The sequence below is a fragment of the Leptinotarsa decemlineata genome, unplaced genomic scaffold (assembly GCF_025532065.1).
Source record: "Leptinotarsa decemlineata unplaced genomic scaffold, Ldec_3_MD MMD2_tig00026317_RagTag_RagTag, whole genome shotgun sequence".
Lineage (NCBI taxonomy): Eukaryota > Metazoa > Arthropoda > Insecta > Coleoptera > Chrysomelidae > Leptinotarsa > Leptinotarsa decemlineata.
Window position 1 is genome coordinate 926752 of NW_027412686.1, and position 26224 is coordinate 952975.

A 26224-nucleotide genomic window follows, 5' to 3' on the forward strand; every position below is an offset into this window, starting at 1 on the left:
CAGGAAGCTAAAGAGCCATACACAGAAATGATCCGACAAGCCATAGCATCGAAGTTTGGCCAGCAAATCCTCATGCCACACACGATCAAAGGCCTTAGAAATATCAAGCATGAGAGCTCTTGATTCTCCATGTTTCTTGACTGCGTTATTTCAAATAGGGGTGACATACGATAGAAGGTCGCCTGTTGATCTTTGAATCCGAAAGTCTTATTGATGATCGCTCAAGATGTTGAAGCGTTGCAAATATTTGATAGCATATAAATATATAGTTATTTGGAAGATTTTTCTTGCCTTTTTTGGGAATAGGCTGAACGCGAGCATACTTCCAACAAGAAGGAAAAACCCCTTTTTCGTAAGACAGGTCAAAAGACTGCAAAATACTGGTGGAAGTTCATTTGCGCACTTTTTAAGTACGATGACGGGCACTTCATCAGGGCCAGACGCCTTGTTGATATTGAGCTGTTTCAAAATTCTCCTGACTAGACGCTGTCGAAAAGTGATTTCTGGCATTGTGGATTCTAGTGTGGGAGTAGAATATAGAATAGACTAATCGGAAAGTTAGATAGTGTAAATATTATAACAAGACAAGCAGGAGATGATGCTATCGAAGAATACAAAGTATAGTAATTGAAAAGTCAGACAGTCTAAATATCGTAACAAAACAAGCAACAATCCAAACAAGGAAGGATTTCCGTCATCATTGGAGAAGACATAGAATTGCTCGTTATTTCATTTGGACGCACTCAACTACTTCAAGAAGATATTTTTGAAAATTAAAAGTGACAATTTCAAAGCAAGAAATTAAACGTTTGTTTGAAGGTGATTGACAATGTTTCGTGATGAATTTCACTAGTTCGGACTTCCATTGTCTACTATATAAAATGATTTGAAATCCCTGAAACAAGTAAAAAAGAATAATTAAAAAAGAATAGTTGAAAATAACAATTATATTAAGCAACAATAAATCTGAAATGAAATGATAGTGAAGTAACCTACAAGTAAAAATATAATAATTGAATATATAAAAAAATTAAAGGAATGCAAAAAGAAAATAATAAAAAATAAAAAAGTGTAGAGATTCCAAGTCACGTTAGTTCACGACGTTTCGATTGTTGGTATCTACAATCGTCTTCGGGTGATGACTGGACTGATTCCTCCGAGAGATGACTATTTTATAGGTCATTGAAATACTTTCACTTTCTCTACTTTCCATTTTCCGCTTCACTGATTCCGTGAGAGATGACCGATTTGGCGGGAGTTGGTCATTTTCCGTTTGATGATGGGTTTCCAAATGTTTCGTATATCTACGCTGGCCTGGCTGAATACGTTGTTGGACAACATGTATGCGGCTTCCTTAAATTTTCTCCTGAACCAATGTTCCTCTCTGTGCAAGATCTCAGCTTGGGACCACTCGATGTTGTGTTGATGGGTCCAAACATGGTCTGCTATTCCTGATTTGCTGGTTTCTCCTCGCTGTGTGTGCTTCTTGTGCTCGGCAATGCGAACATTCAATGCCCTCTTAGTTTCACCAATGTAGGATTTTCCGCACTCACAGGGTATCCGGTAAATGCAATTCTTGGAATCGCAGTCCGCGTTTGGGGGCCTGGTTTTCGTGAGGCTGCTACGGATAGTGTTACCGGATCTGAAACAGGTTCTAATGTTGTACTTGGAACCAATTTTCCTTATCCTCTCCAATAATCCTCTGATGTAGGGAAGTGCAAGCACTGGTTGTGACGGCTTCTCTTCCTTGCGAGGCTCCTGCTGTCTTTTAGCCAAAGTCTTTTCTACCATCGCTTTGGAGTATCCATTCCGCTGAAGATCGTTTTTGATGATGTCTAGTTCCTTCTCGAGACCTTCCTTTGTATTACAGAGCCCAAAAGCACGGTCTAATAGAGTCTTGATGATTCCTCTTTTTGTCGATTGATAGTGGTTGGATTCGTGGTTCAGATACTGTCCCGTTTGAGTGGGTTTTCGGTATACAGATGTTTCCCACTTAGTGTCGGTCCTCTTCACCAAAACGTCTAAGAATGGCAATTCATTGTGGATTTCCTTCTCCATTGTGAAAGTGATGGAAGGTCTCACGCTGTTGATGTGTTTCAGAAAGGCGTCTAGTTCAGTACTCCCATGGTTCCATATTATGAAGGTGTCGTCAACATATCTCAACCAGACTCGAGGTTTCTTGTGGGCTTCTTCGATGGCCAGAGTTTCAAACCACTCCATATATATGGTGACTGGTGAAAGTGACTGGTGAAAGTGGCGATCGGAGGAATCATTCGGAGGAATCAGTCCAGTCATCACCCGAAGACGATTGTAGATACCAACAATCGAAACGTCGTGAACTAACGTGACTTGGAATCTCTACACTTTTTTATTTTTTATTATTTTCTTTTTGCATTCCTTTAATTTTTTTATTTATTCAATTATTATATTTTTACTTGTAGGTTACTTCACTATCATTTCATTTCAGATTTATTGTTGCTTAATATAATTGTTATTTTCAACTATTTTTTTTTAATTATTCTTTTTACTTGTTTCAGGGATTTCAAATCATTTTATATAGTAGACAATGGAAGTCCGAACTAGTGAAATTCATCAAGAAATTAAAGTTGAGTCAAACCTTCAATTTTACTTAAAACAAAAATCAAACACAATATACAAAATTTTATGTATGGATTGTTTCGAAATATATAGGACAGTCTTATCAGTCGCATAACTTCACACAAAAGCAACTGCAGATGAACCATTAATTCTTGCGCATTCAATTAACACGTCAATACGGACACACCAAACTCTTAGATAGGGAAACAAACTTAACTAAAATTACATTTTTAGAAATGACCCACATCAATAATGAAGAACATCGCATGAACAAGAAAACAGATCTCAACAATTTGAGCAAAATTTATACATTTCTACTTAAATACTAGAAATATAATAGAAAATCACCCAGTATTCAGAAATTTGCCACATGACACTCTGTCAAAATCTGACATATTTAAAAAAATGTATGTTTCTTATGAGAGTTTCTATTCGTTTTCTTCCAGTTTCTTTATTATTCTCTCGTTAGTATGTGTTCCATATTTATATCTTTATGAAAAAGTATATTGTAATCTTATATTGTAAACTTGTATTGTGTATTGTCTTATACTGTAATCTTATATTCAAATACTTTCTTATCATCTTAGTCTAACCTGTATAGAACAGCGATCTTGCAATATTTGGAGTTTTTCAGGTAAATTTACCTACTTTCGGGACCCATCATCATTATACCATTATAATGCTATTTTAATATCATATAACTGAGTCTTTCTGACTCCATGCAATTATTGATTACTTACACATTACTTTATTTGCTTTGAAGGTGTCTACCGTAAAACGACAATGAAAAATTGATATTATGAAATCTTAGATATCCTTAGTGGTGGGTTTCGCGGTATAAGGTATTGGCTAAATTATTAAAATAAAACCAATCAGACCATTGAGTTATTAAACCCAAATCAAATAAAGGGAAGAGAGTCAGAATATTACTACACTACCTACACTACACAATGGGATTAAACCAGGAAGTTTATTGCAGTGGATAAGCCAATACCATTTCGTGTGAAACATTCCATAGGATCATTTTTTCTGGTTAACTTTAGCTCTCCTTCACTTCAACGTTTCGGATCAAATGAATGATTTTTTCGCAAATACAAAGCAAATACAAGCAAAAAGTTCTCAAAAATTTATTTGTTTCAACTTAATGTTAATATCATCTTTGCTGAAATCACAGAATATATAGAAGTATATAAGAGTATCAGAATGTATAATATGCTGATCTAACAATATTTTGAAAATGTTTCCCAATGAATGCATTTTTCACTACAAAATTCTCATTTTCAACCAACATAAATTAGGAATTAACATGAGATGCCAAATATAGTTGAACATCCCCTTTTTTTCAAACAAAGATGATAACATTTTCAAAATATTTAAATTATAGATATTTGATATAATCTTTCATTGAAATTTAACCACAATAAGGAAAATGGTAGTATTCAAAATCATTCTTTCAGTCAACGAAATTATAATACCACTCTCCTGAATTCATAATTTTTGAAAATATAACATAACCCCTCAATATATATAGCTCACAATGTTTTGGAATCTTCCTATGAAACCAGTCAGGTTTTCGTAGTAAACATTCTTGTGAAACAGCCTTTACAACTGACAGTTACTAGTTGGAACCAATTGATGGATAAAGGAAAGTATATCGTGGCAGTGTTCATTGATCTGAAACGAGCATTTGAAACAATAGATAGAGGTATTTAGTGCAGAAATTAAAAACATATGGAATTAAATCAACTGCTTTGAAATGGTTGGAAAGCTGACTGAATAATAGAAAACAGATTGTGAAAATAAATAACCAGTTTTCTACTAAAAGACAGATAAATATAAGTGTCCCACAAGGTAGTGTAATTGGACCACTACTATTTGTACTATACATCTCTCTGTTCTGTTTAAAATCTGTTTTTTCCGTTAAACAGTTGTCGCACCCCTACGAACGACAACCTCAGAAGTCGAAACTTGTGCGAGCTAAAGACTAACGAGGTCTCACCTTTTAACGTGTGATCCCTAACACGGGTTGGGTGATAGCAAGTGAAAATCGATCGTTCAGCCTGGGGTTTGAACCAACGACCAACACGGCGATCGATTTGAATGTCTAAACAGAGCACCCACGTCAAACCGACCGGCTACTGACCGACCATGAATGACATCAACTGCTCTGTTAATTGTGAATTTATTAACCTTTATGCAGATGATACTCTGTTGGCAGTTAGTGGTGATTGTGTGGATACTTCTGTTCAAAAAATGAATAATGAATCAATTTAACTTTGAAAAATTCTTGAAGAGGAATAAGTTGAAACTTAATGTACAAAAAACAAAAGCTATGATCATTTCTCATAAACAATAGAACAAAAAATATAGATAAAAATAAAATAACTTTAATTATAGAAATTAACATTGGGATTGTATTGGATGAAAATGTATCAATCCAAAAAAAAAAATTCTAAAATAACCTGTTTCTTCTCAAAAATAACTGCTCAAATATCTATGAAACCAAGATTGACAGTTTTTAATAGAATCATCAAACTGCATTTTGATTATTGTTCTACAATACTATTTCTATTAGACAATAACAGTAAAGTTTCTAAAAAACTAATCAATGCAGTGTATTGTATGATTTTCACTATAAAGGTTTTTTACAAAAACCGCGACACATGTTTCGGTATACAATAGCTTCCTCAAGCCTGAGGAATATTGTAATAAGAAATGAAGTACCTACTTCAAAACGTAAGTGGAGCCAAAAGTTTAGGTAAACTGTTGGACTCCAATTTAAAATTCGCAAATACATAAATCAGCTTATTCAACGTGTATACTTCACTCTTAAACTATATATGGCAATAGATATTTACTCCCTATTCAAATAAAGTCAAATTTGTGTGACTCAGTTATAAACTGAACTTCGCCTTTTGCTTTGGGCCAAATTCACATTATATATGTATTCTTTACATTCTATTAATGCAAGTAATTATTATTATTATCATTATTATCATATATGTGAAAATATTCTGCTCAACTAGAAATCCAGTCAAATTAAAGCGTTCCTTATGAGATCATGCACTGCATAAAAATCGTTCAGGCAGTGAAGGTTTTTAAAAATGTCAAGCATGAATTACTCATAATTGAAAAAAAACTCATTGAACAAATCAAATTGTCGAGTTGAATATGTTCAATAGTATCAAATTTCTCTGCCAGTGTTTTCTGCGAACAATAGAATGTATAATCTTAAATGTAGTTCGAGTCTCTAGTGATTGGGTGGGCTAAGAATCACGTTAGTTGCAAGAAATTATGCAAACCCAATTGAGATACATTTTTATTCTGAAAAGTGAACAATTTCCGTGTTAGGAATCACACGTTAAAAAGTATGACCTCGTTAATCCTTAGCTCGCACAAGTTTCCACTTCTGAGGGTTGTCGTTCGTAGGAGTACGACAGCGGGTTAACGGAAAAACAGATGTCAAACAGATAAACCAAAAAATACTGATAACTAATCATTCAATTCCATTACAATTACAACATAGTTTCGAACATTGTGGTTGAATTATCTGATGTTTATTATTAGCGTCCTTGTGCTGAAACTCTCATAATATTGATGGAAAACATAGAAAAACCAACAGAATTGTGTAGAACTACACTATCGGTTGTAGGTACATGAAACATGTCTAACAATTACCCAAATCCAAAATTTAAAATTCATCTATTTCAAGTACCTAAGTGTATCGATTCTCTTAGTAACATTATCTGAAATTAAGATCATTCAATATATAAAGGGAATGAATACATAGAGGAATTGTAAGTATATTCAACTGTCATGGGATATTTATCAAAAAAATATTTCATTGATTTCAATCGGTTTTCCTGAAAATGTGTTTTGTAGGCTGTCCAATATTTTGATAACATCCCATTTATTGTTTTCAATAATTTGTATGACTGTTACTGTGTTACTCATTCACAAACTCATTTCAATGTTCTGTTATATTTATAAGCGAAACTAGTAGAGTAGATATATTTTTATGAATATTTTTCGCGTATATATCACGTATAGGTTATATTGAAGATTTTTTTTAACAAACGAACAAATGATATTTGACGAAGTATACTTTTGTTGTTTGTTGTTTCTCCAACTAAGTTGGTATCATAAGGAAATCAAAATTGATCATCTTTTGATGACGTCAACAACGTTTTACTAACGGTTTTTGAAACGCGAATCAGTACTGGAATGTTTGGGAAATGTTCTGTTGATTAACAAGTATTATGTACCTACCAATAGATACCTACAAGTACCTAAGAACGATTTTGGCATTGTCTATAGATATCTCCGCAAATATCGATAATTTCAAAAATTAACAACACTAGTCTGATTTACAAATATTACCGGAGTTTTAATGCAACACCAAACCGTTATATCAACACCTCGACACGGGTTTCGATCACCAAGTGATCATCTTCAAGAAGAAGTTAAATCTTCCCCAGTAATATTCATTACTACACCAAAGGTTCCAAACAGTGCATCAAAAGTAATTTATTCACGTTCATAGGTTCTATAAAATTTGTGAATGACCTTGCTGAACATGCTCTACCATCGAGAAAAAATTATTAGGAATCGACAATTTGTGATTGATTTTTTATAAAATGCCGTTTTCCAAAATCTCTGAACCGGCTTAAAATTTCCACAAAACACATTTCATCAAAATGAACGATGTCAAAAAATATTTCATCGCCGTTTTTTAAATTCTCGGTTCACTTTATCAATGGCTCTCTATACGTTATTTACAGAAACGCCATTCTTTTATTTTTAATGAACATTCTTGAATTTTAACAGCCCTGGTTTCGCCTATTTTTCGAGACGATAAGACAAGATTTGACTTTCCCATCAAACATGAATATTCAGAGCAGATCCGTCTAGGAGGTTCGGAGAAAATGAAACCAATTTTGTCGATTCTGTCGTCCGTCCGTATGTGTGTCTGAATATATGTCTATCTGTCCATCTGTCTGTCTGTCTATCCGTCCGGCTGTGTGTCGTACGCAGTATCTTTCAAGGGAATTAATATAGGATTTTTAATGGAACATGAATCTTTTGAAGGTCAAAAATTATTTTGTATCAACTATCTTCAGAACGAAAGAAAATATTCAAAAAATTATATGATCAATTTTTTAGACATATTGATGAGTTCAGTCATATATATTCTTGACTGAAAATCAACACTTTTCAGCTAGAAACTAAAGTCTCTATAAAAAAATTTTCACTGAATTTTATCACTTTCAATTTTCCTAGATAACACTTAGACTTACAGGTATAATCTGTCCTCTAGACACCTTCAGAGGACAAGAATACTTCAGTCAATAGAATTCAATTTTAACTCACCTCTATGTCTGGTAAATCCATGCTCACTTTATGCATTGTTAGTAAAACGTACGCCTTTCACTGCTACAAATATATTTTTAAACCTTATTGCAAGGTCTATGGTTCGAGTGAGGTTTATCTTATCTTTTATTGCATAGTTACCAGATGTGTATCTCAAGTTTTTCCACTTCAGCACTAATAGATACAAATAGACTAAAACGATAGCTTGGATCGAGCTGGCTCGATTCATTCTTAAACCGTAATTGAGTTGGATTCATCATTATATAAACAATGGTCCTCTTATCCGGTTTTCAACCTGTAATCTGTAATGGCTTGAGAGTAACATTTACTCCAGTGAAATTAGTCAGAACTGTTTTCAATTTGATTTTGCATAAATTAAAGTTCGGTATTTCGAACTTTGTCGGAAGTATTGTTAATCGCGTTTTTGCTCTGATTTCTAAATGAAAAGTACATCATATTGAAATAATCAAACCTCTGCTGCTGAACGACAGCGATGCAAGTCTTTCATCCCAACGATCTAATTGAAACTATTTTACCTGTTGTTTGTATACCCAAGGAACATGTACATAAAGAATTTTTTTTTCAAAAATTGCTCATATCCAAATTTCACCAGACAAGTTTTTTGAGCTTATTGGCATCATCAGTACATGTGCAACACTTGATTGCACTCGAAGAAGTTATTGAATGAAAGTCATCTTTTGTGGAAAAATCAAGAATTTTTATTGACACTTTCTGGGACTTTTCACCTTCCGCAATCTGAAAGAATAAAAATTTGTAATGGAGAACCTCAGACAGATGTGGAAACGGCAAATTTCTAGTTTAACCCGATAAATTAGATCAATTTCCACTCTTCACTTCTCACCAGACATAAAAATATATGCTGATTCTTTGAATTTGGGCTTCTCAGTTTGTGGTTCATTGAAGATCATGTCAGTTTTCTTTCAATCTTCTCGATGGTCACCATAAAGTTTCAAAACGTTGACAATTTTTACCCTAATAATTGCCTATTCTTAACTATCTTTTTTTTAATTCATTAACCTTTCAGTAGTCGCGCGATTTTTTGTAACAAGTTTAGTCGCGCAGTGTCTCTGAGACCGGGGTCCATAATGTTTTTTTCAACAGTTTTTTTTTTCATTTGAATGTTCAATGACGCATAAATAACTTAATTAAATGTTTGTTTGAAGGTGATTGACAATGTTTCGTGATGAATTTCACTAGTTCGGACTTCCATTGTCTACTATATAAAATGATTTGAAATCCCTGAAACAAGTAAAATAGAATAATTAAAAAGAATAGTTGAAAAATAACAATTATATTAAACAACAATAAACCTGAAATGAAATGATAGTGAAATAACCTACAAGTAAAAATATAATAATTGAATAAATAAAAAAATAAAGGAATGAAAAAAGAAAAAAATAAAAAAGTGTAGAGATTCCAAGTCACGTTAGTTCACTAACGTGACTTGGAATCTAACGTGAACTAACGTGACTTGGAATCTCTACACTTTTTTATTTTTTTCTTTTTTCATTCCTTTATTTTTTTTATTTATTCAATTATTATATTTTTACTTGTGAGTTATTTCACTATCATTCCATTTCAGGTTTATTGTTGTTTAATATAATTGTTATTTTTCAACTATTCTTTTTAATTATTCTTTTTTACTTGTTTCAGGGATTTCAAATCATTTTATATAGTAGACAATGGAAGTCCGAACTAGTGAAATTCAACTTAATTAAATGATGTTTAATGAGTTTTGAGTTGATATTTTTTTCTCGTGTGTTAAAGGACAACTGAAAAAAAGGATCTGAAAAATATAACATTTTATTGAAATACATAAATGAAAGAAAATAAAAAAATCTAAGAAAATATAAAAAGAAACAAATATTCTAAGTTACATTTGACACGTGTAGCACTAAAACATGCAATTATTCAACCTCCATCGGGGGTTGTTTGCACCCTGAACATAGTGATGTAACATGTTCCAAACATATATATTTCCTACGAAGATAACAAAAAAATCTTGTTTTTCTATTTTTTCGCCATCCACATTCCTCACATCGACCTGGTGGAATATTGACTTCAACAGCAGTTGATTCTACGCCTGTGATTTCTTGTAGGCGAAGCTTCAGTATCCGTGGAAGACCTGTCAAACATGCCCGTGCAGCTAAATGAGGTTTAATCAGATCATTTGCTAAATCGCGTAAAAAATTTCTTCTTAAAATGTTGATGGTCGGATTATTCGCACAAAAAATTACTTGGGAATTAATGCCCCCTTTATTCAGCATCAAATAAAAAACGACCATAGGCCATCGCCTGGTCCCTCTAGCACAATTGTACGAAGCACAGAGTTTGGCCAGGGTATCTATGCCTCCTTTGGTCTTGTTATAGTCTCTTATCATAACTGGTTTATTTAGATTATTTGTACTTTCATCGATCTCATCTTTTTTATGATAACTAGAAACCAGTAGTATATTTTTATTCTTTTTGGGTAAATAGGAGACTAAAGTACAGTTTGGTCTGAATCCAAACATACTGGAGTGTGGTGGTCTAGGAAATGGTTTTGTAAATTGCAATGGCAGGCCTCTTCTATTTTTCTTTATTGTACCATATGAAGTTAATTTGAAATTTATTTGTAACTTGTCAACAAGAGAAATCGACATAAACCAGTTGTCCATAGTTACGTTTCGTCCACTGCCTGATATGTGACTGCACATCCTGGTAACTACATCTTCTGAAGCATTGGATACTTTATATATTCCCTCAGGTTGTGTACCAACGTAAACCTCCAGATTGCTTGTGTAAAACATTTTTGCATCGCACAAGGCAAATAATTTTAGGTATACCATATTTTGTTGGTTTTTTTGGCATATATTGGCGAAAGGCACATCTTCCGCGAAAAGCTGGAAGCATTTCATCTATAGTTACGAACTTAGAATGGTGATACCCTTTTACACAATGGGATACAAAGAGGTCAAATATCTTACGAATTGGTGCCAATTTATCCAACGCTCTTCTCTCTAGTCTAGTCTCAACATTGTCAAATTTTATATTTCTCAATAAAAATCTAAATCTTTGTAAAGACATCGTCAAATAAAAGATTTCAATTCCGTATCCATCTTTTCTCCATAGATCTTCTAGGTTCAATTTATTTCCTTTCATAATTCCAGCCATATAAATTTATCCCAACAAAGCACGAATTTCAGTGACATCAATTTTATTTGCATCTCTTTCCCTAGTATATTTAGTTTTTATTTTTTCTATAAAAAGGTTAGTGCACATAACAATTTCCGAAAGAATTTCTTCAGTGAAAAAGTGGTTCCATATTTCTAAGGGTCGCTTTAAAAGCCTTGTTGTTTGTGTGGGGCCAGGTAGACGTTTTATAATATTTTCTTGTCGTGTTCTAATTGCTGTCCTTGGAGGTTTATGTTTTTTCCAATAAGTGTTGTCTTTAGCTGTAACAAAAAGTACCAAACGTAAGATAAAAAAAAATATAGTTAATTTTTGTTACCTATAAAAGATGGACCTGTCATCTGGTAGTTATCATTATTTTCATCAGCATTGTCAATATCTTGTTCGGAGTCACTACTATGTTCAGTGACTTCCTCGTGATCGGATTCATCTATGTCAGATTCATCGAATGGGACTTCAGCATCATTAGTTTCCAAATCCTCTGATAATGTTTCCTCCAATAACCGTTGCAAACGTTCCTGTTCTTTTTCATAAGAGGCCATGGATGGCTAGAAAAGTGAAACAATGAAATAAATAACAAAAAAATAAAGATTTCAGTTACCTACTTACTTCACCCGTAAAAATTGTCACGCGAGTGGTCGCGCCGGACTGGGACACCGGTTTAATTTTTGTAATCCGATACACAAACTCCACAACGATCAAACTTAAACTGTTGATTCGTTATTCGTTCCTTCCGTCGCTACAGCTACTGCGAAAGATGCGCCGGTTCTCCCACCATCTCCCTCGGATTGCTCAAATAGCTCAAAACCCGGTCTCGTAGACAGGTACGCGACTACTGGAAGGTTAAATACGTCAAGTTACTGATGAACAGAACATTTTCCATCGAGAATTTTTTTTTATTTTCTCAGATCGTGGAGGAATAATAAAATCAATATATGGAAAGGCCGAAAAAATATGTAAGTCTCACTGTTGAATGTATGTATATATTTATAGAAATTTCTTGTAGTATAAAAATTCATTAATATCGTGATTTTACAAAATTAAATTGCAAGAAAAATTGGAGAAGCGCGTTAAAAAAGTTGTCCATCAAAAATTTTGTAATATAAGGCTCTACAATTGAAAAATGCAAAAAGAACGAAGAAGAATTATAGGTATCCAGCTGATATTTTCAAGGTTGTGTGAGAGATACATATATAATCATATTTTCATTACAGACCGGAGCGAGAAACTTTATTAATTATAATATTATTGAATCAAAAAATAACTGCCGTGTGGTCGAGTGACAGACAAATGAATTCCGGCCATTTCAGTATGTTGACGAAGTCAAAATCATATTCAACGGTCGCCATCCTATTCAACCATTCAGTTTTTGGAACATGGCTACAGACAAGACAAATTAAATACAGAATAGGTTTTTCAATGAAATTTTGATTCTTTTGGGTACACACACACGTAATGAAGTCCTGGACAAACAACACTAAGAACCTACGTTTGTTTGAAGGTGGTTGACAATGTTTCATCAATTTATTTCATACTAGACAATGGAAGTCCGAAATAATGAAATAGGGGAGACCGGGGCTGGTAGGTACGCTTTTCAAATTGAAGCCCCTCTAATTTTTTTATTGATAGATAGTGAGAAAATACATTTGATTTCCAGATTAGTGTTGTTTTGTTTATATAAATTTCAAACTACATAATGTTTGGACCTATCCTAAATCCAGAATTAAATTTTTTCTTCAAGGATGCAAGTGTACCAAGCAACCCCGTATTTGGGGATAGTTTGTACATACCTTGGGGTTGGTTGGTCAAGGCAAAAACTAAGAAAATGATTATTGTTTTTATTTTTATGTAAGAATCAGCCTGCAAAAAAAATTATAATACAAAAAAAAAGGTACCTATCCGTTAAAAAAGTGAATAATCTAGTCAGAACCATCCGAATCACAATTATGACAAACGTAGAACAAGCCCGCATCTGCGCATTTTTCATATGCCCACAATTTGCGTTGGGTGCACTGAATCCATTTCTCGTTAGGCAAACTATTTGACCAGGGTTCAACGCAAAGCAGGTAGAAGGTTTTTTCATCACTGCTTGAATTGTCTTTAATTTTTTAATTATTTGCATTTGCTTGTTTTTTTGTGTTCTTTTTGGTTTTGCCAAAGACCTGTTTTTTTATCGATCTCGTTTTATTTTCTTTTTTCTTTTTCTTTTCTTCTAATGCATCTTCAATAGGCGTATCTGTCAAGATTTCAGATTTTCTTTTTGTGCGACCCCGTTGCACTTTCCTTTCTGCGACTTTTGGAAACGGCTTCAAATTTTCGAGATCTGTAAAACTACATGTTGCTACCTTGTTAGATTACTGGAGACACTGAAAATTCTGGGTCGTGGGCGTCTTACTTTCTGCAATTCTGCTTGGTCCAGCTTATTGCACGTCTTCGTTGGGATGTCTCTTGGTCTGGCAAGGGGTTGTCAACACGGTTCAAAGCCTCTTCGATGGGTGTAATTTGACCAAGTTCAGGTAGATTTGCTTTTATTCCCAATACTTCACCAGGATTTACGTTTTGCTCAATATCTTGCAAATCTTGTTCAGGATCTGGTCTCTCTTCAACATAAGCAACCATAAACTCACTGTCTGTAAAAATATCAGTATTAAATGGATAAATTCCGGATACCCGGAATCCAGCTGTAATGTTGTTTGGAGTTGCCGCTAATAGTAGTGCAGTACGAACAATACTGGGTATGTCATAAATGGTCATCGTTGCACCCGGACGATTAGTCATCCAAGAATCACAAGAAATATTGACATACCTCTTTAACGGTCCATACACACTGTGATTCAGAGGTTGGAGTTTATGGCTACAGTGTTACAATGTTATCCTTTCCGCCTGGAAAGGATGACATTGTTACACTGTATAAATGCGAATCGTGGTTGTCTATCAAAAGCAGGAGAGGGTTTTCTTCAGACACTTTGGAGTATTGAATAAAATGCTGGATATATTGTATAGAATGAACTTCTTTCATCCAGCCTGATAGATTGGCACTTCCATCGCTTCCAGGCGGGGCATCTCTGAGAAAATGTGGCTTGAAATGAACACGAGGAAATATAAAGAAAGGTGGCACAGTATTTACAGCAGCAGAAACAGCACACGCCAAAGATACAAGCGTACCGCGTTCTGCCGAAGTAACTCTTCCCACTTGTTTGACACCACGTCTATCCACAATTCAGTCAGGTCTCTGAACTCTCCCTGTTTTGTCCATATTCCAGGTGTCCATAGGACTAAAGTTATACCTTCTAAGAACAATTTCTAGATTGCTGAAAAATGTATCTATATTTGTATTATTGAAGCTCGTGGCTCTAGACAAACTGGTGGCTTCAGGTGTCCTTATAGCCAATCCAGCATTTCGCTTTAAAAATGATGTAAACCAGTTGGGCTTGCCATCTCATTTTTCTTTCAGCTATTTGGAACCGTCAGGTGCAAAGTAGTTGCATATAGATAAGCTAATCTTTTCCCTTCTTTGGGCGTAAGACCATAGTCAATATCGGCAGCTTTTTTTATGAAATCTGTGAGATTGGACCCTTGAAGCTCGGTGAAAATCTAAAACCAAAAATTTTACTAGAAACTAGATCATCAAGTATATTTTTCTCTATTCTTAAAGTATCCAACAACTGTTGAAGGCATTTCTCTTTCTGATTGCAGTTCCTTTAGTGTATACTTGAAACAATATCTTCTTAATGTTTTGAATGGAATTTCGAAGTCACTGGCAGCAGATCTTAGAGATTGCCCTTCCAATTTTACGGCTCTGACCGCCCTTAGCATAATATCCGGGGGTGTTTTGCCTCTTTCCAATTTTCTTCTAAAGGTACGCATCTAAATGAAGGTTTCCTTAAAAAGCCAGCTAGTAGCAAAACAAAAAAAACGTTAAGCTTGGTACACTGTACCAACCAGCCCCTTGCAGTTTGAACCAACCTCCCCCAATGCATTTTTTTACGTTAGAAATGTCAAAACTGAATGTTAAAACATTATAAATCAAAGTTTTATATTTGGTAAGTAGGTATTGACAGAAGTGCAAATTTTCTCAATATATATACTCTGTTGTTATCGAAAAAGCAATAAAACTGATATTACAAATATTTCAAACTCATAAATATTTATTTACGGGTGACAAAACTATGTGCACCAAGTAAAACTAAAAAAAACGCCCACACATCAACGATAACTGTCTTCAACTAGCGCGTATTCAAACACCTTTCGATAGAAGCGAGCAACGCTGGTGTTAACCGAACGGATTCCGAAATTTTACGAAAGTACCAACCAACCCCTGTGCCCAACCAACCCCGGTCTCCCCTACACTAGGAAAACTAGCCGGTTATGAAAATACTTCGAAGTTATTCAACGAAAGTCATTTTTTGTGCAAGAAAATCAGTTTTTCATCGCCCTTTTTTGGGTATTATTTCTTAACAATGTTTTTGATAGGGAAATGTGTTGAATACGACAAGTTTCTGATAAATAGAACATGTTTCTTTGTGAAAAATACTTCGATTTTACACAGTAACTTATCGGGGTAAACTAAAAAGTGTGCCCTTTCTACACTTGTATAACGTTCTCCATTATAATTTTAATATTTTTCAGATTGTGGAAAGTAAAAAATACCCAAAAAATTTAGATGAAAAACTTCGAAGCTCTTGTTAAATTGCAGAAAACAACAAGTATCACCACAACATATTCAAAAATATGTGAATTGCGTTCAACATTTGTTATTTGATGACAATCCGTTTGTCAATGACTGTCGAAAAATTGTAGTGAATTTTCAAAAAAGATACTCAACTTAGAAATTGAATACTCACATTGGAAAATGGAACGTATACAGAGTGATATAGTGCATGAAAAATCCACTTTAGTAAATATTTTGCCAGAAAATATATTTAAAACATTTGAATGTAACCAAAATAGCAAAACACAACACTATTATTGTACAAGTGTTGTGAATCAGCAAAAATTACAGATTTTTTCGATTAATACTGATGAAGAATGGTTTGTGAACTTAACAGATGACGATTTTTCCAAATGATGTCAAAATAATTTTGAGTCTAGGAGATAAATTCAATTCACCACATACAACAGAAAATATTGCAGTGCATCATATTTTGATAGATCTGGAATATATCATAGGAAATTTAAAAGTTGAGAACGAACGAATAAGAAATAAAATGCAGCTATAAATGTCATCACAAGTTATCTGAATTAAAGAAAGTTCACTAACCCACTCACCCACGGTTTAATCGTAAAAACATGTCTAAAAAAGCAATCATATTCCTCAAAAATAAGCCAGGCATAAAAATAACTGTAGCAGTGAATAAACATGATAATTTGATTAAAGCTCAATGGCTACTAAATGATGATTCGACTTTCGCCACTGAATAAAGACCCGACAAAACAAATTCTGGAAAAAAACAACAAGCTCATTGAAAAATAAGTGGATGCAAATTATCCATGTTGATAACCTAAGGTGCTTAAACAGAGTTTTTTCGTAGATAGTCTATTTGCCCAAGGTACACAAAGAAAATAAGTATTCCATTACGCCCAATTGATAGTTTCATTGGATCACCTACATATAATTTAAAAAAATTTTTAGATGGTTTCCTCAAACATGCATTTGTAAATGCATACATGCATACATAAAAAATTCATTTGACGTATTGTTATTATACCAGACGACTTTATTTTAATATCAATGAATGTAGTATCTCTATTCACTAACATACCAATAGATCTAGTATTAAGACTCGTTAATGAAAAATGAACCACACATCACAATCCCAGCATTAGAAGCATTCATTGAATTATCTTAGTTTGTAACGAGCAACAGCTATTTCAATTTCAATGAAGTTTTCTATAAACAGATTTTTGGTATAGGAATGGGAAATTGTTTATTTTGCTCTGATATTGTTATGTCTGACTTACAAAATAAATGTCTACATCAATGTAATTTTCCGATAATCTTTTTCAAAAGATATGTCGATGATATAGTTTTATGTATAGGAAAAAAATGTAGATAGAATATTAACAACATTTAATAGTTATCATACCAAACTTCAGTTCACCGTAGAAAAAGAAAAAAATGATAGAATTGTTTTTCCGGATGTTTTGCTGACAAAATCTAAAAACAAAATTATAACTGACTGGTACCATAAACCAACATACTCTGAAAGATTTATTAACTACCACTCTATTCACCCAATGGCACTAAAAATAAACATTATCAACAATCTTAAACATAGAGCTACACACTTAGCACATGAGAATTTTTAAAACCAAAATGTAAAACTAATAAAAAGTATGTTACTCAAGAACTGTTATTCTAGATTTTTGACTGAAAAAATGTATATTCCGACATAGCAAATACACAAAAAAGAAAAAGCACCGTTGAACATTAAATATTTCAAATTAACACATGTAGCAGGTCTAACACCGCAACTATGCATAAACACCTAAGGACCTGAAATCTAATATCATCTACAAAATACCATGTGCTAAGTGTGAGAAAGTATACATTGGGCAAACAGGTAGGTATCTAAAACAAAGAATGGCACATAACAGGGATTGTAAAAATATACACAACCTATTGAAAACAATGAGAAATCCCACTAGCCTTCCAGAACATCCCTCCATACTTTTGATTTCAATTCAGTATTATAAGACAACAGACGATATTGAAAAAAAATATCTTGAATGAAATGATTGAAATAACAAAGCATGGAACAAAATGTGTCAATAAAAGATCGGACATTGAAAATTTACACACCTCATATTTCAATCTAATAGAAAAAAATCAAACAATAACTCATTAACAGATAACTTTTTCCAATTACAATTATTATTTCTTTCATGGGCCTTTTTTGCATTTTAAAGAAACGATTCACCGACAGTTCATTTTGTTAATTTCTTCGTGCCTGTATCAACCTTTTTCGTGAACCTCTGTATGTATTTATATTTTGTTTCTAATTTATTTACTTCACTCTTTTGAACTCGGAAAGCCGCCCTAAATGTAAATACTCATCAAGTGTTCGAAGCGTTCTATTATTTTTTAATGATTGTTATTTCACACATTTTATTTTGTTTCTAACAAAAATACTTTCTAGAATCCCATTTTAACATGTATGTCTTGTTATTGTACTTCAAAGTCCTGAAGATCAAACAATAACGTTTCGAAACGGCGACAGTAGTAGATTACAGCCGTTTCTGGGCCTTCCCCCGCCACTAGGACGTATTAATTGCTTTTTTGTTTAGTAAAATCAAGGCGATGTGACCTTGAAGTGTCTGGTGCATGGATCATTCAGATTTTTTTTCTTATGAGATTGTGTGTGTGTGTGTGTGACATAATGACATAATTACATTTGGTTGGTGTGTGTGTGTGAGATTGCACGGTACAGGGTTTATCATGTGCGTGTCTGTGTACAAACATACGTCTGTATACTTCAAAGATCCTCCAAGTAATGAATGTTCTATTGGTGTGAGCCCACCAAGTAAGTGGTGTGACGTCACAGCAGCAACTGTTCAACGGTAGGAGAGAGATATGTTCATTCCACGGCGTGTGGCTGAGTAATGCGTATTCATCGGTGTGTCCTTACCTCTCTCGGTGCGGCGATGGCTATGACGTAACGCATCGCTCTACCCTCGCTGTCGATGGTGACGCGCAGGCGGCGAGAACTGTGTTAGCGTCTGTCCTCTACGATGGCGCAACGACCACCGTCTGTTCGTATCGATATCTGTTAACGCATCTAGCTGAGAGGATGGGTTGGCGCATGTAGCTGAGAGGTGGAGTTGGTTATGACGTTTTGACGGTCCCGATCAGACTGTATTTAAGAAGCGGACGAGTGTTGATTATGTCAGTTTACATCAAGTGAGTTAGTGAGAACGTATCATAGGAAACGTATTCCTGTGACTGTGGTAAATCTTTCACTCGTAGTGATAATATTCGTCGACATCAGCTCCAGAGTTGCCAAGGAGGGCCTTCAGAGTGGGTGATGCAACACCTATGTATACATGCAATTGTTGTAATGTGACAATTCTAATGACCCAAGTGAACTCTCACGGAAGAACCATGAGTCATAAAAATTATGCATGTGTTCAATTGTCTGAAGGTGTTCAAATTATAACGAATGCATTCTATTAACACATTGCCTCATACAGGGTGGAGAGTTCGATTGTATCCACTGACTACATGTCATTTTTTAATGAGATTAGGCAGAAGGTCATTGAATTACTCGAATCAGCCATCAGGATCCATAAAAGCATCAAGGTGAATATGGAAGTTTTTGGAAATTATATTCTTCAGACTCAAGATTCGAGGGACACGAAGTCATTAAATTCCCAAAATAAAATAGTGGAACAATCTTCTGATTTGAATGCCGTTTTTGATGGATTCCGCGATGTAATTGTGGCTCAAATGACTGAATTCCAGGAACGTGACTCAGGTATTTATTTTTTGTGAATATCAATGAGATTGAATAGTAATAAGTAGCAGATTACAGCTGGTTCTGGGCCTCCCCCCACCACTATGACGTATTAATTGCTTTTTTTTTGTTTAGTAACATCAAGGCGATGTGACCTTGAAGTGTCTGGTGCATGGATCATTCAGAATTTTTTTCATATGAGATTTTGTGTGTGTGTGTGACATAGTGACGCAATTACATTTGATTGGTGTATGTGTGTGTGTGTGTATTGACCCTTTTCATTAGGTTACCATTATAGTCTCAAACAAAATGTATGTGAAAGTATCCTCATCCCACACTCTAGTACTCATCATTATTTGAATATATATTCAATGATTTCTAAATTACCAACTCCAACTTTTAGTTACAGTAGTACTCATCATATGCACAGATATTCAATGACTAACAAATTCCCAAATCATTTGTCACATAATTTGTGAATACTACTACTACTACTACTACTGTGTGTATGAATAATGTAGCCCTGAAAAGTGCTGTTTTTTTACCAGTAGGTTCACGGTTAATGTGTCACAGGTTTGATATTATTACATACTATACATGTCGACACTCGGGAGAAGTTTGTTAGGGGTATCTCGCAAGCATCGCACCAATTCCGTCCCATTTCCATCATAGAAACGGTGTTGTGGGTGTTGATATGATGATACCACCCTCCATTGTTGTTTCTAAGGGAGTAAAAACGAAAAAAACACCAACATAGTTTTTTGATGTTGTCATCAATTGTTTTGATAAACATTAAAAATGATCTTCAACGGAATGGCTACTCCAAAGCGATGGTAGAAAAGACTTTGGCTAGAAGACAGCAGGAGCCTCACAAGAAAGAGAAGCCGTCACAACCAGTGCTTGCACTTCCCTACATCAGAGGATTATCGGAGAGGATAAGGAAAATTGGTTCCAAGTACAACATCAGAACCTGCTTCAGATCCGGTAACACTATCCGTAGCAGCCTCACGAAAACTAGGCCACCAAACGCGGACTGCGATTCCAAGAATTGCATTTACCGGATACCCCGTGAGTGCGGAAAATCCTATATTGGTGAAATTAAGAGGCCATTGAATGTTCGCATTGCCGAGCACAAGAAACACACACAGCGAGGGGAAACCAGCAAATCAGGAATAGCAGACCATGTTTGGACCCATCAACACAACATCGAGTGGTCCCAAGCTGAGATCTTGCACAGAGAGGAACATTGGTTGAGGAGAAAATTCAAGGAAGCCGCATACATGTTGTCCAACAACGTATTCAGCCAAGCCAGCGTAGAAATACACAACATATGGAAACCCATCATCAAGCGAAAAATGGCAAACTCCCGCCAAAACGGTCATCTCCCACGGAACCAGTTAAGCGGAAAATGGAAAGCGGGGATAAGTGAAAGTACTCGAACGACCTATAAATAGTCATCTCTCGGAGGAGTCAGTCCAGTCATCACCCGAAGACGATTGTAGATACTAACAATCGAAACGTCGTGAACTAACGTGACTTGGAATCTCTTCACTTTTTATTTTTATCTTCTTTTTTTCATTTCTTTATTTTTATTTATTCAATTGTTCTATTTTTACTTGTATTTTATTTCACTATTATTTCATTTCAGGTTTATTTTGGTTTATTTTAGTTGTTTCAGGGATTTCAAATCATTTTATATAGTAGACAATGGAAGTCCGAACTAGTGAAATTCATCATGAAACATTGTCAATCACCTTCAAACAAGCATAAATCCATGGGATCTTCTAATGTGTCGCTGACGTTGAGCAATCGGAGACCGATTCTCAAACCACCTTCACCTTCAGATGAATCAGCTACAACTCCTTCATCATCGCCTTCTCCATCCACGACCCTGTCAAACTCCATCTTCGTCGCTTTCGTTAGCCTCGTTTTCATCTTCGTCGACTCCAAGGTATATCTCGTCTTCATCGACTCCAACATCTTCTTCAACTAGCACTTCCTCTAGCGGAATGTTGGCGTCCTCATCATCTGATTTGCCTATCCAATTATTTTCATCAACAGCAAATATTCTATTAAATGCAGCAACTATTTTTTCTGAGTTCATCTTGATGTTTTCTCACAGTTGCAGAGTGAACGAATGAACTTCAGGATCACAAGTCGTCTTATATGATTGTATAGGTAGTGGTAGTGGTACGACTCCCACTTCTCACTTGACTCGTTTTTAGTGGGAGAGAAGGATATATCATCTCAAAACATGAGTTGGTATGATGAAGTCATGTTTGTGAGAAGGAGAAGTTCTTCCACTATATAATTTCACATGGTGTGGAGAATGTCGGTATAGGAGAGATCAGTCAGAGTTTCTATAAGTCATCTCTTAATATTTCTAATCGAATTAGTGAAATGCCGTTTCCAAAAGAGTGGAATGAAAAACTAAAAGTGTGCGTATATCCAATGATGATTGCTGGGGCTATTGTGTGCTATATTCGCCAAATAAGTAGACCTAAAGAAACCATTAATCCTTGCACTGGTATGTGCAATGATTGTGTGTCGCGGATTCAGCTGTCACCTCCATCTCATCCACCGAAGCGGACAAAATCAGAATATCGTCAGCAACAGTCACAGTGCCTTAAGTGTTCCGAACCTATAATATTCAATAATATGGGTATCTGTAGAAATATTAACTACCTGTGCTGCTGCTGTTCCAGCTCCGCTGCAATGTTGTTTGCGTAGCGATACATACTCAATGAATTGTTGGAATCATGTATGCACTACATGTAGAAGTACTTCGGATCTATGTGAGAAGGTTGTTCAACTCTACCCCAATAGAAAAATTCATTTCTTTCAATGTTGGTGTCCGACATATGAACAACAAATATTGAGGAGGAGAATTAAAGAACATTCCACATCAACAGAGACATATTACCACTTTTGATTTTTATCACCGTTATTGTTCTCTGTTATTAATAAATATATTATTTTTAATCTATTTGTATTATTTTCTCACATTTAAAAAATGCATGCAACAAGTGTTCCTTTAAATGACAAAGATCGTCACATGCGTGAACAGTTTAGTGAAAGAGCGCATGTGCTAGTTGATGAAAAAGCGCATGCGTTAGTTTATTTTCTTCTATAAAAGGTAAAGTATCAGTAACATCATCATCTCTCCTATTCACATTCTATTGCTATCACATATCATTCCTCAGACCTAAATAATCATTATTATGAGTTCCATGCCGCTATTGATTGCTGAAGATAGTTCACCAATTGTTGATATCGATCTCACTGATTTTGAAAATATTCCAGTATTACATTTATCGAGTCAAGAGTCGATGAATGATATTGATATTAACGACTTCATTAACCTTGTAGATGTGCCGGAACCAATTGAGCAAATTGTTGAAAATTCAATCGTTTAGCAATTATCACCACCCAAATACCCTTCATCTACCCTTCCTCTTGATATTGATAAAAATCTAGAGCAATCAAGAGGAAGGTTACTGATGCATCTTCATCGATTGTCACTGAGTTCAAAGAAAAGAAACAATCAAAAAGTGGTGTGCGAAAGAAAAAACCCACAACGAAAAGTGACAGATTGAAGAGAAAGACAAAAGGTGTACCTGAAGAAATGAAGGGTGATTTGGAAGCTGAATCGCTATCTTCTTTCAGTCCACTACATCGATTTGGGGATATGAGAAAGAAAGCAAAATGCCGCCTTGTAAAGGCATTGCTGAACACGAAAAGAGTGAGCGAGCTACTAATGGCAATAAGGAAACTCTTCAAGCATCAGATGCCAAGATTGCATTAGCGAAGGTTGAATTGGTTAAAATGTGTAAAGATGCAGATGAACTCCGTTCAAAAATTGTGAAAGATAACGAATTCAATCAACGTTCGAGAATGCGAGCTGAGGCAGAACTTGAGGAGTCGACTCAACTTCATGAGACGGCATCATCAGTGAGAGATAATTGGCTAAAAGAGTTGGAGAGTGCATTTCAAAGTGACATCGATTAGTTTTGGGAATGGAAGTGTGTTTTCAATATCGTGAGTTGAAAAAATATAAGCGAGAAATGAAGTATACGATTAATTTGGTTTGGTATACACAGAAGGTTGCGAATGTTTGGGGCAACGTTTACCGCTGCAATATTTTTCAATTCACGTAAATATAATTAAAAAGAAAGCAATCATGAACTTTAACATTACTTTATTCATAAATACATTAGTAGATAAATTTAAACCATATTTGATTCATCAATCCAAGAATTCTCTTCGCTAGGAAGGCCTAACCACTTCACATATACTTTATTTTTTCTTCTCTTCAACTTCTCTCAATCAGATATACGTCAGGATTTTCGGTTCGCAATAACTCTGCTTCGTAAAAACACCCTCTAATAGGTTGTTCATTCATATCTTCAAGATTATAGGTCGTGGGGGCGGTTTTATTGATGTTAACAATCTTGAAGAGCTCCGTGGTAAAGTTTGCAGCGTAAGACTTTTCAAAAATATTTTTGTACTTGCTTATAATTACAATATCATTCAATTGGAATTTGGGTTCACTTTGTTTTCCTCCAATTCCTTTGATACTTTTGAATTTCAATGTTGTTGTTATATCATCGTTGATGGGTACCATACCTTTTGTACGATGAACTTCATTGTTATATCTACTAGTTATAGTTGGAAGAATATCAAGCCATTTGTGGTGACATCTCATCGAAAATTCCTTGTAGAGCCATGCCTTTATTGTACGAATCACTCTTTCTGCTATATCCGCCTTCTTTGTGCTAAATATTGAATAATAATTGATATTAAATTCTCGCATGAGAGATGAGAAGCTTCTATTGAAAAATTCTTTCCCTTGATCGCTTTGTATATGTTTGAGGAAAAATTTAACTTCCCTCAGTACATGTTTCATTGCATTAGTTATTGTACTACTTGTTTTATCTTCAACTGCTACAGTCCACATATGTTTTGAGTAACAATCAATAACTACAAGTATATATCGGTATCCTTTATTACTTTTTGCGTAAGGTTGTCGTTTGACATCATTTATTTCATTAGTCATTCTATTTCAATAGGATCAAAGAGAAAAGTTGATAATGTTACTGCATTGAATGATGATATGGCAGTGATCATTACTTGTGAATATATTAATATATTATACCTTCTTCACGTAATTCTTCAATTATTGAAATTATTTCATTGTCATGTCCAGTATGCCCAGCTGACTTTGAAGCCACCAATAGTCGTAAGCGAGCAACTAACTCTTTCGATAAATTCCAGTACTCATAATTCACAGGATTAGAATCATATGTTTTTCCCATTTTCACTCGTTTGAGTGCTCCACCAATTTTACCTCTACTTCTTATTGGATATTGTGGTGAGTCTAATAGAGGTTTAATAATTTCACGAATTTTTTTAGAATTTGTTTTTTCATAACCATTTTTCAAATAATATTGTTTATATGGAGCATTCGTTATTTTCAATATTTTGGAATATACTTGACAAATTTCTTCATTATCAACATCTTGCGGATTCTTCAAAAAGATCATATCATACAAGTCTGAACTACCTGCGCATTCATATTTTTTCACTTTACCAGCATACCAAAATGAAATGTTTCCATCTTTGAAATGTACCACTAGACTTTCCATTTTCAGCTTTTGTGTAATAGGATCCATACGTACACCATATGTTCTATCATATGATGAATTTCTAGTTTTTACATTATTCAAATGTTTCGCCAAAACACCTTCACGACTTTCATTCATACTAGGTGAGGAATCAAGATCGAGGAATCGATTGAGGGACGATGATGGTGTTTCGAATAGAGTCGTTGTCATATCGTTTCGAAGTGTGTTCGTGTCACTATTCGCAGATGATACACTATCAAAGATTGTTTTTTTTTTCTATTGGACTACTCATGGGATAATTTGAAGTATATTGAACATTTCCATGGTTTGACGATAACACTAATGATTTCGAAGTAGCGTCTGATGATAAAACATTCAATGGTTTCGTTATGGGCTCATACAATTTTTCGAATGTCGTATGATTTTCAATATTATCATTCTTGATAGAGTTGAATTTTCTGCCTGAAAGCTTCTGTTGTCTCAACTAACTGACGTTTCAAATCCATTTCATTGTTTTTATTTTCAGAATCATTTTTTGTATTCACATTGCCTTTTTTAAATTATAGCTTAATTCGCTGAAGTGACCTCTACAATATTCAGTGATCGAATAAATTTGAATAACAAGATCATGGATATATAAAACTATCGAATCCTTTGCAATATCTACCTTCATCTATTTTTCTATCCCAATCAACGACTAGCAATCCATATTGGTCCTCCCAGCATTTAACACACATCAATTGGAATTGCTTGAATGTTACATCGGGTGATACATGATCTGAATTAATGTGGTGTAAATTCGTCTCATCTTGTTTGAATATTATGATGAAATTGGTACTGTCACCCACTAACTGTTTGGGCACCCGTGAATATGTCTGTCCGAGATAGAAACAATCAACATCCATATGCCGTCCCATACAGAAATATGATCTAATAATATCCTGCTTTTCACATATCACATCATCGAAAATGAAAACACAATTAGGC

The 26224-nt window shown here is 34.6% G+C and overlaps 2 protein-coding genes across 4 annotated transcripts in view; both read right to left on the reverse strand.

The window, feature by feature from the left end:
• Window positions 1-8198, reverse strand: part of su(r) (dihydropyrimidine dehydrogenase su(r)) — a 67316-nt gene extending 59118 nt beyond the window's left edge. Inside the window, exon 1 of the mRNA XM_074181888.1 lies at window positions 7969-8198. Coding sequence (XP_074037989.1) covers window positions 7969-8004 — 36 coding nt within the window. The 5' untranslated portion in view covers window positions 8005-8198. The remainder of the gene's footprint in view (window positions 1-7968) is intronic.
• Window positions 8199-9867: 1669 nt separating this feature from the next.
• Window positions 9868-11999, reverse strand: LOC141485371 (uncharacterized). Of its 3 annotated transcripts, none has more exons than XM_074181881.1 (3): window positions 11766-11999; window positions 11480-11708; window positions 9868-11423 (listed from the first exon to the last, which is right to left on the reverse strand). In XM_074181881.1, the coding sequence occupies exons 2-3, from the start codon at window positions 11700-11702 to the stop codon at window positions 11149-11151; spliced, it is 498 nt and encodes a 165-aa protein (XP_074037982.1). In that variant the 5' UTR covers window positions 11703-11708; window positions 11766-11999; the 3' UTR covers window positions 9868-11148. The 3 variants fall into 3 exon arrangements, with proteins under 3 accessions (XP_074037982.1, XP_074037981.1, XP_074037979.1); XM_074181880.1 differs by having other exon boundaries at window positions 11762-11999; XM_074181878.1 differs by having other exon boundaries at window positions 11770-11998.
• Between the last annotated feature and the right edge of the window lie 14225 nt (window positions 12000-26224).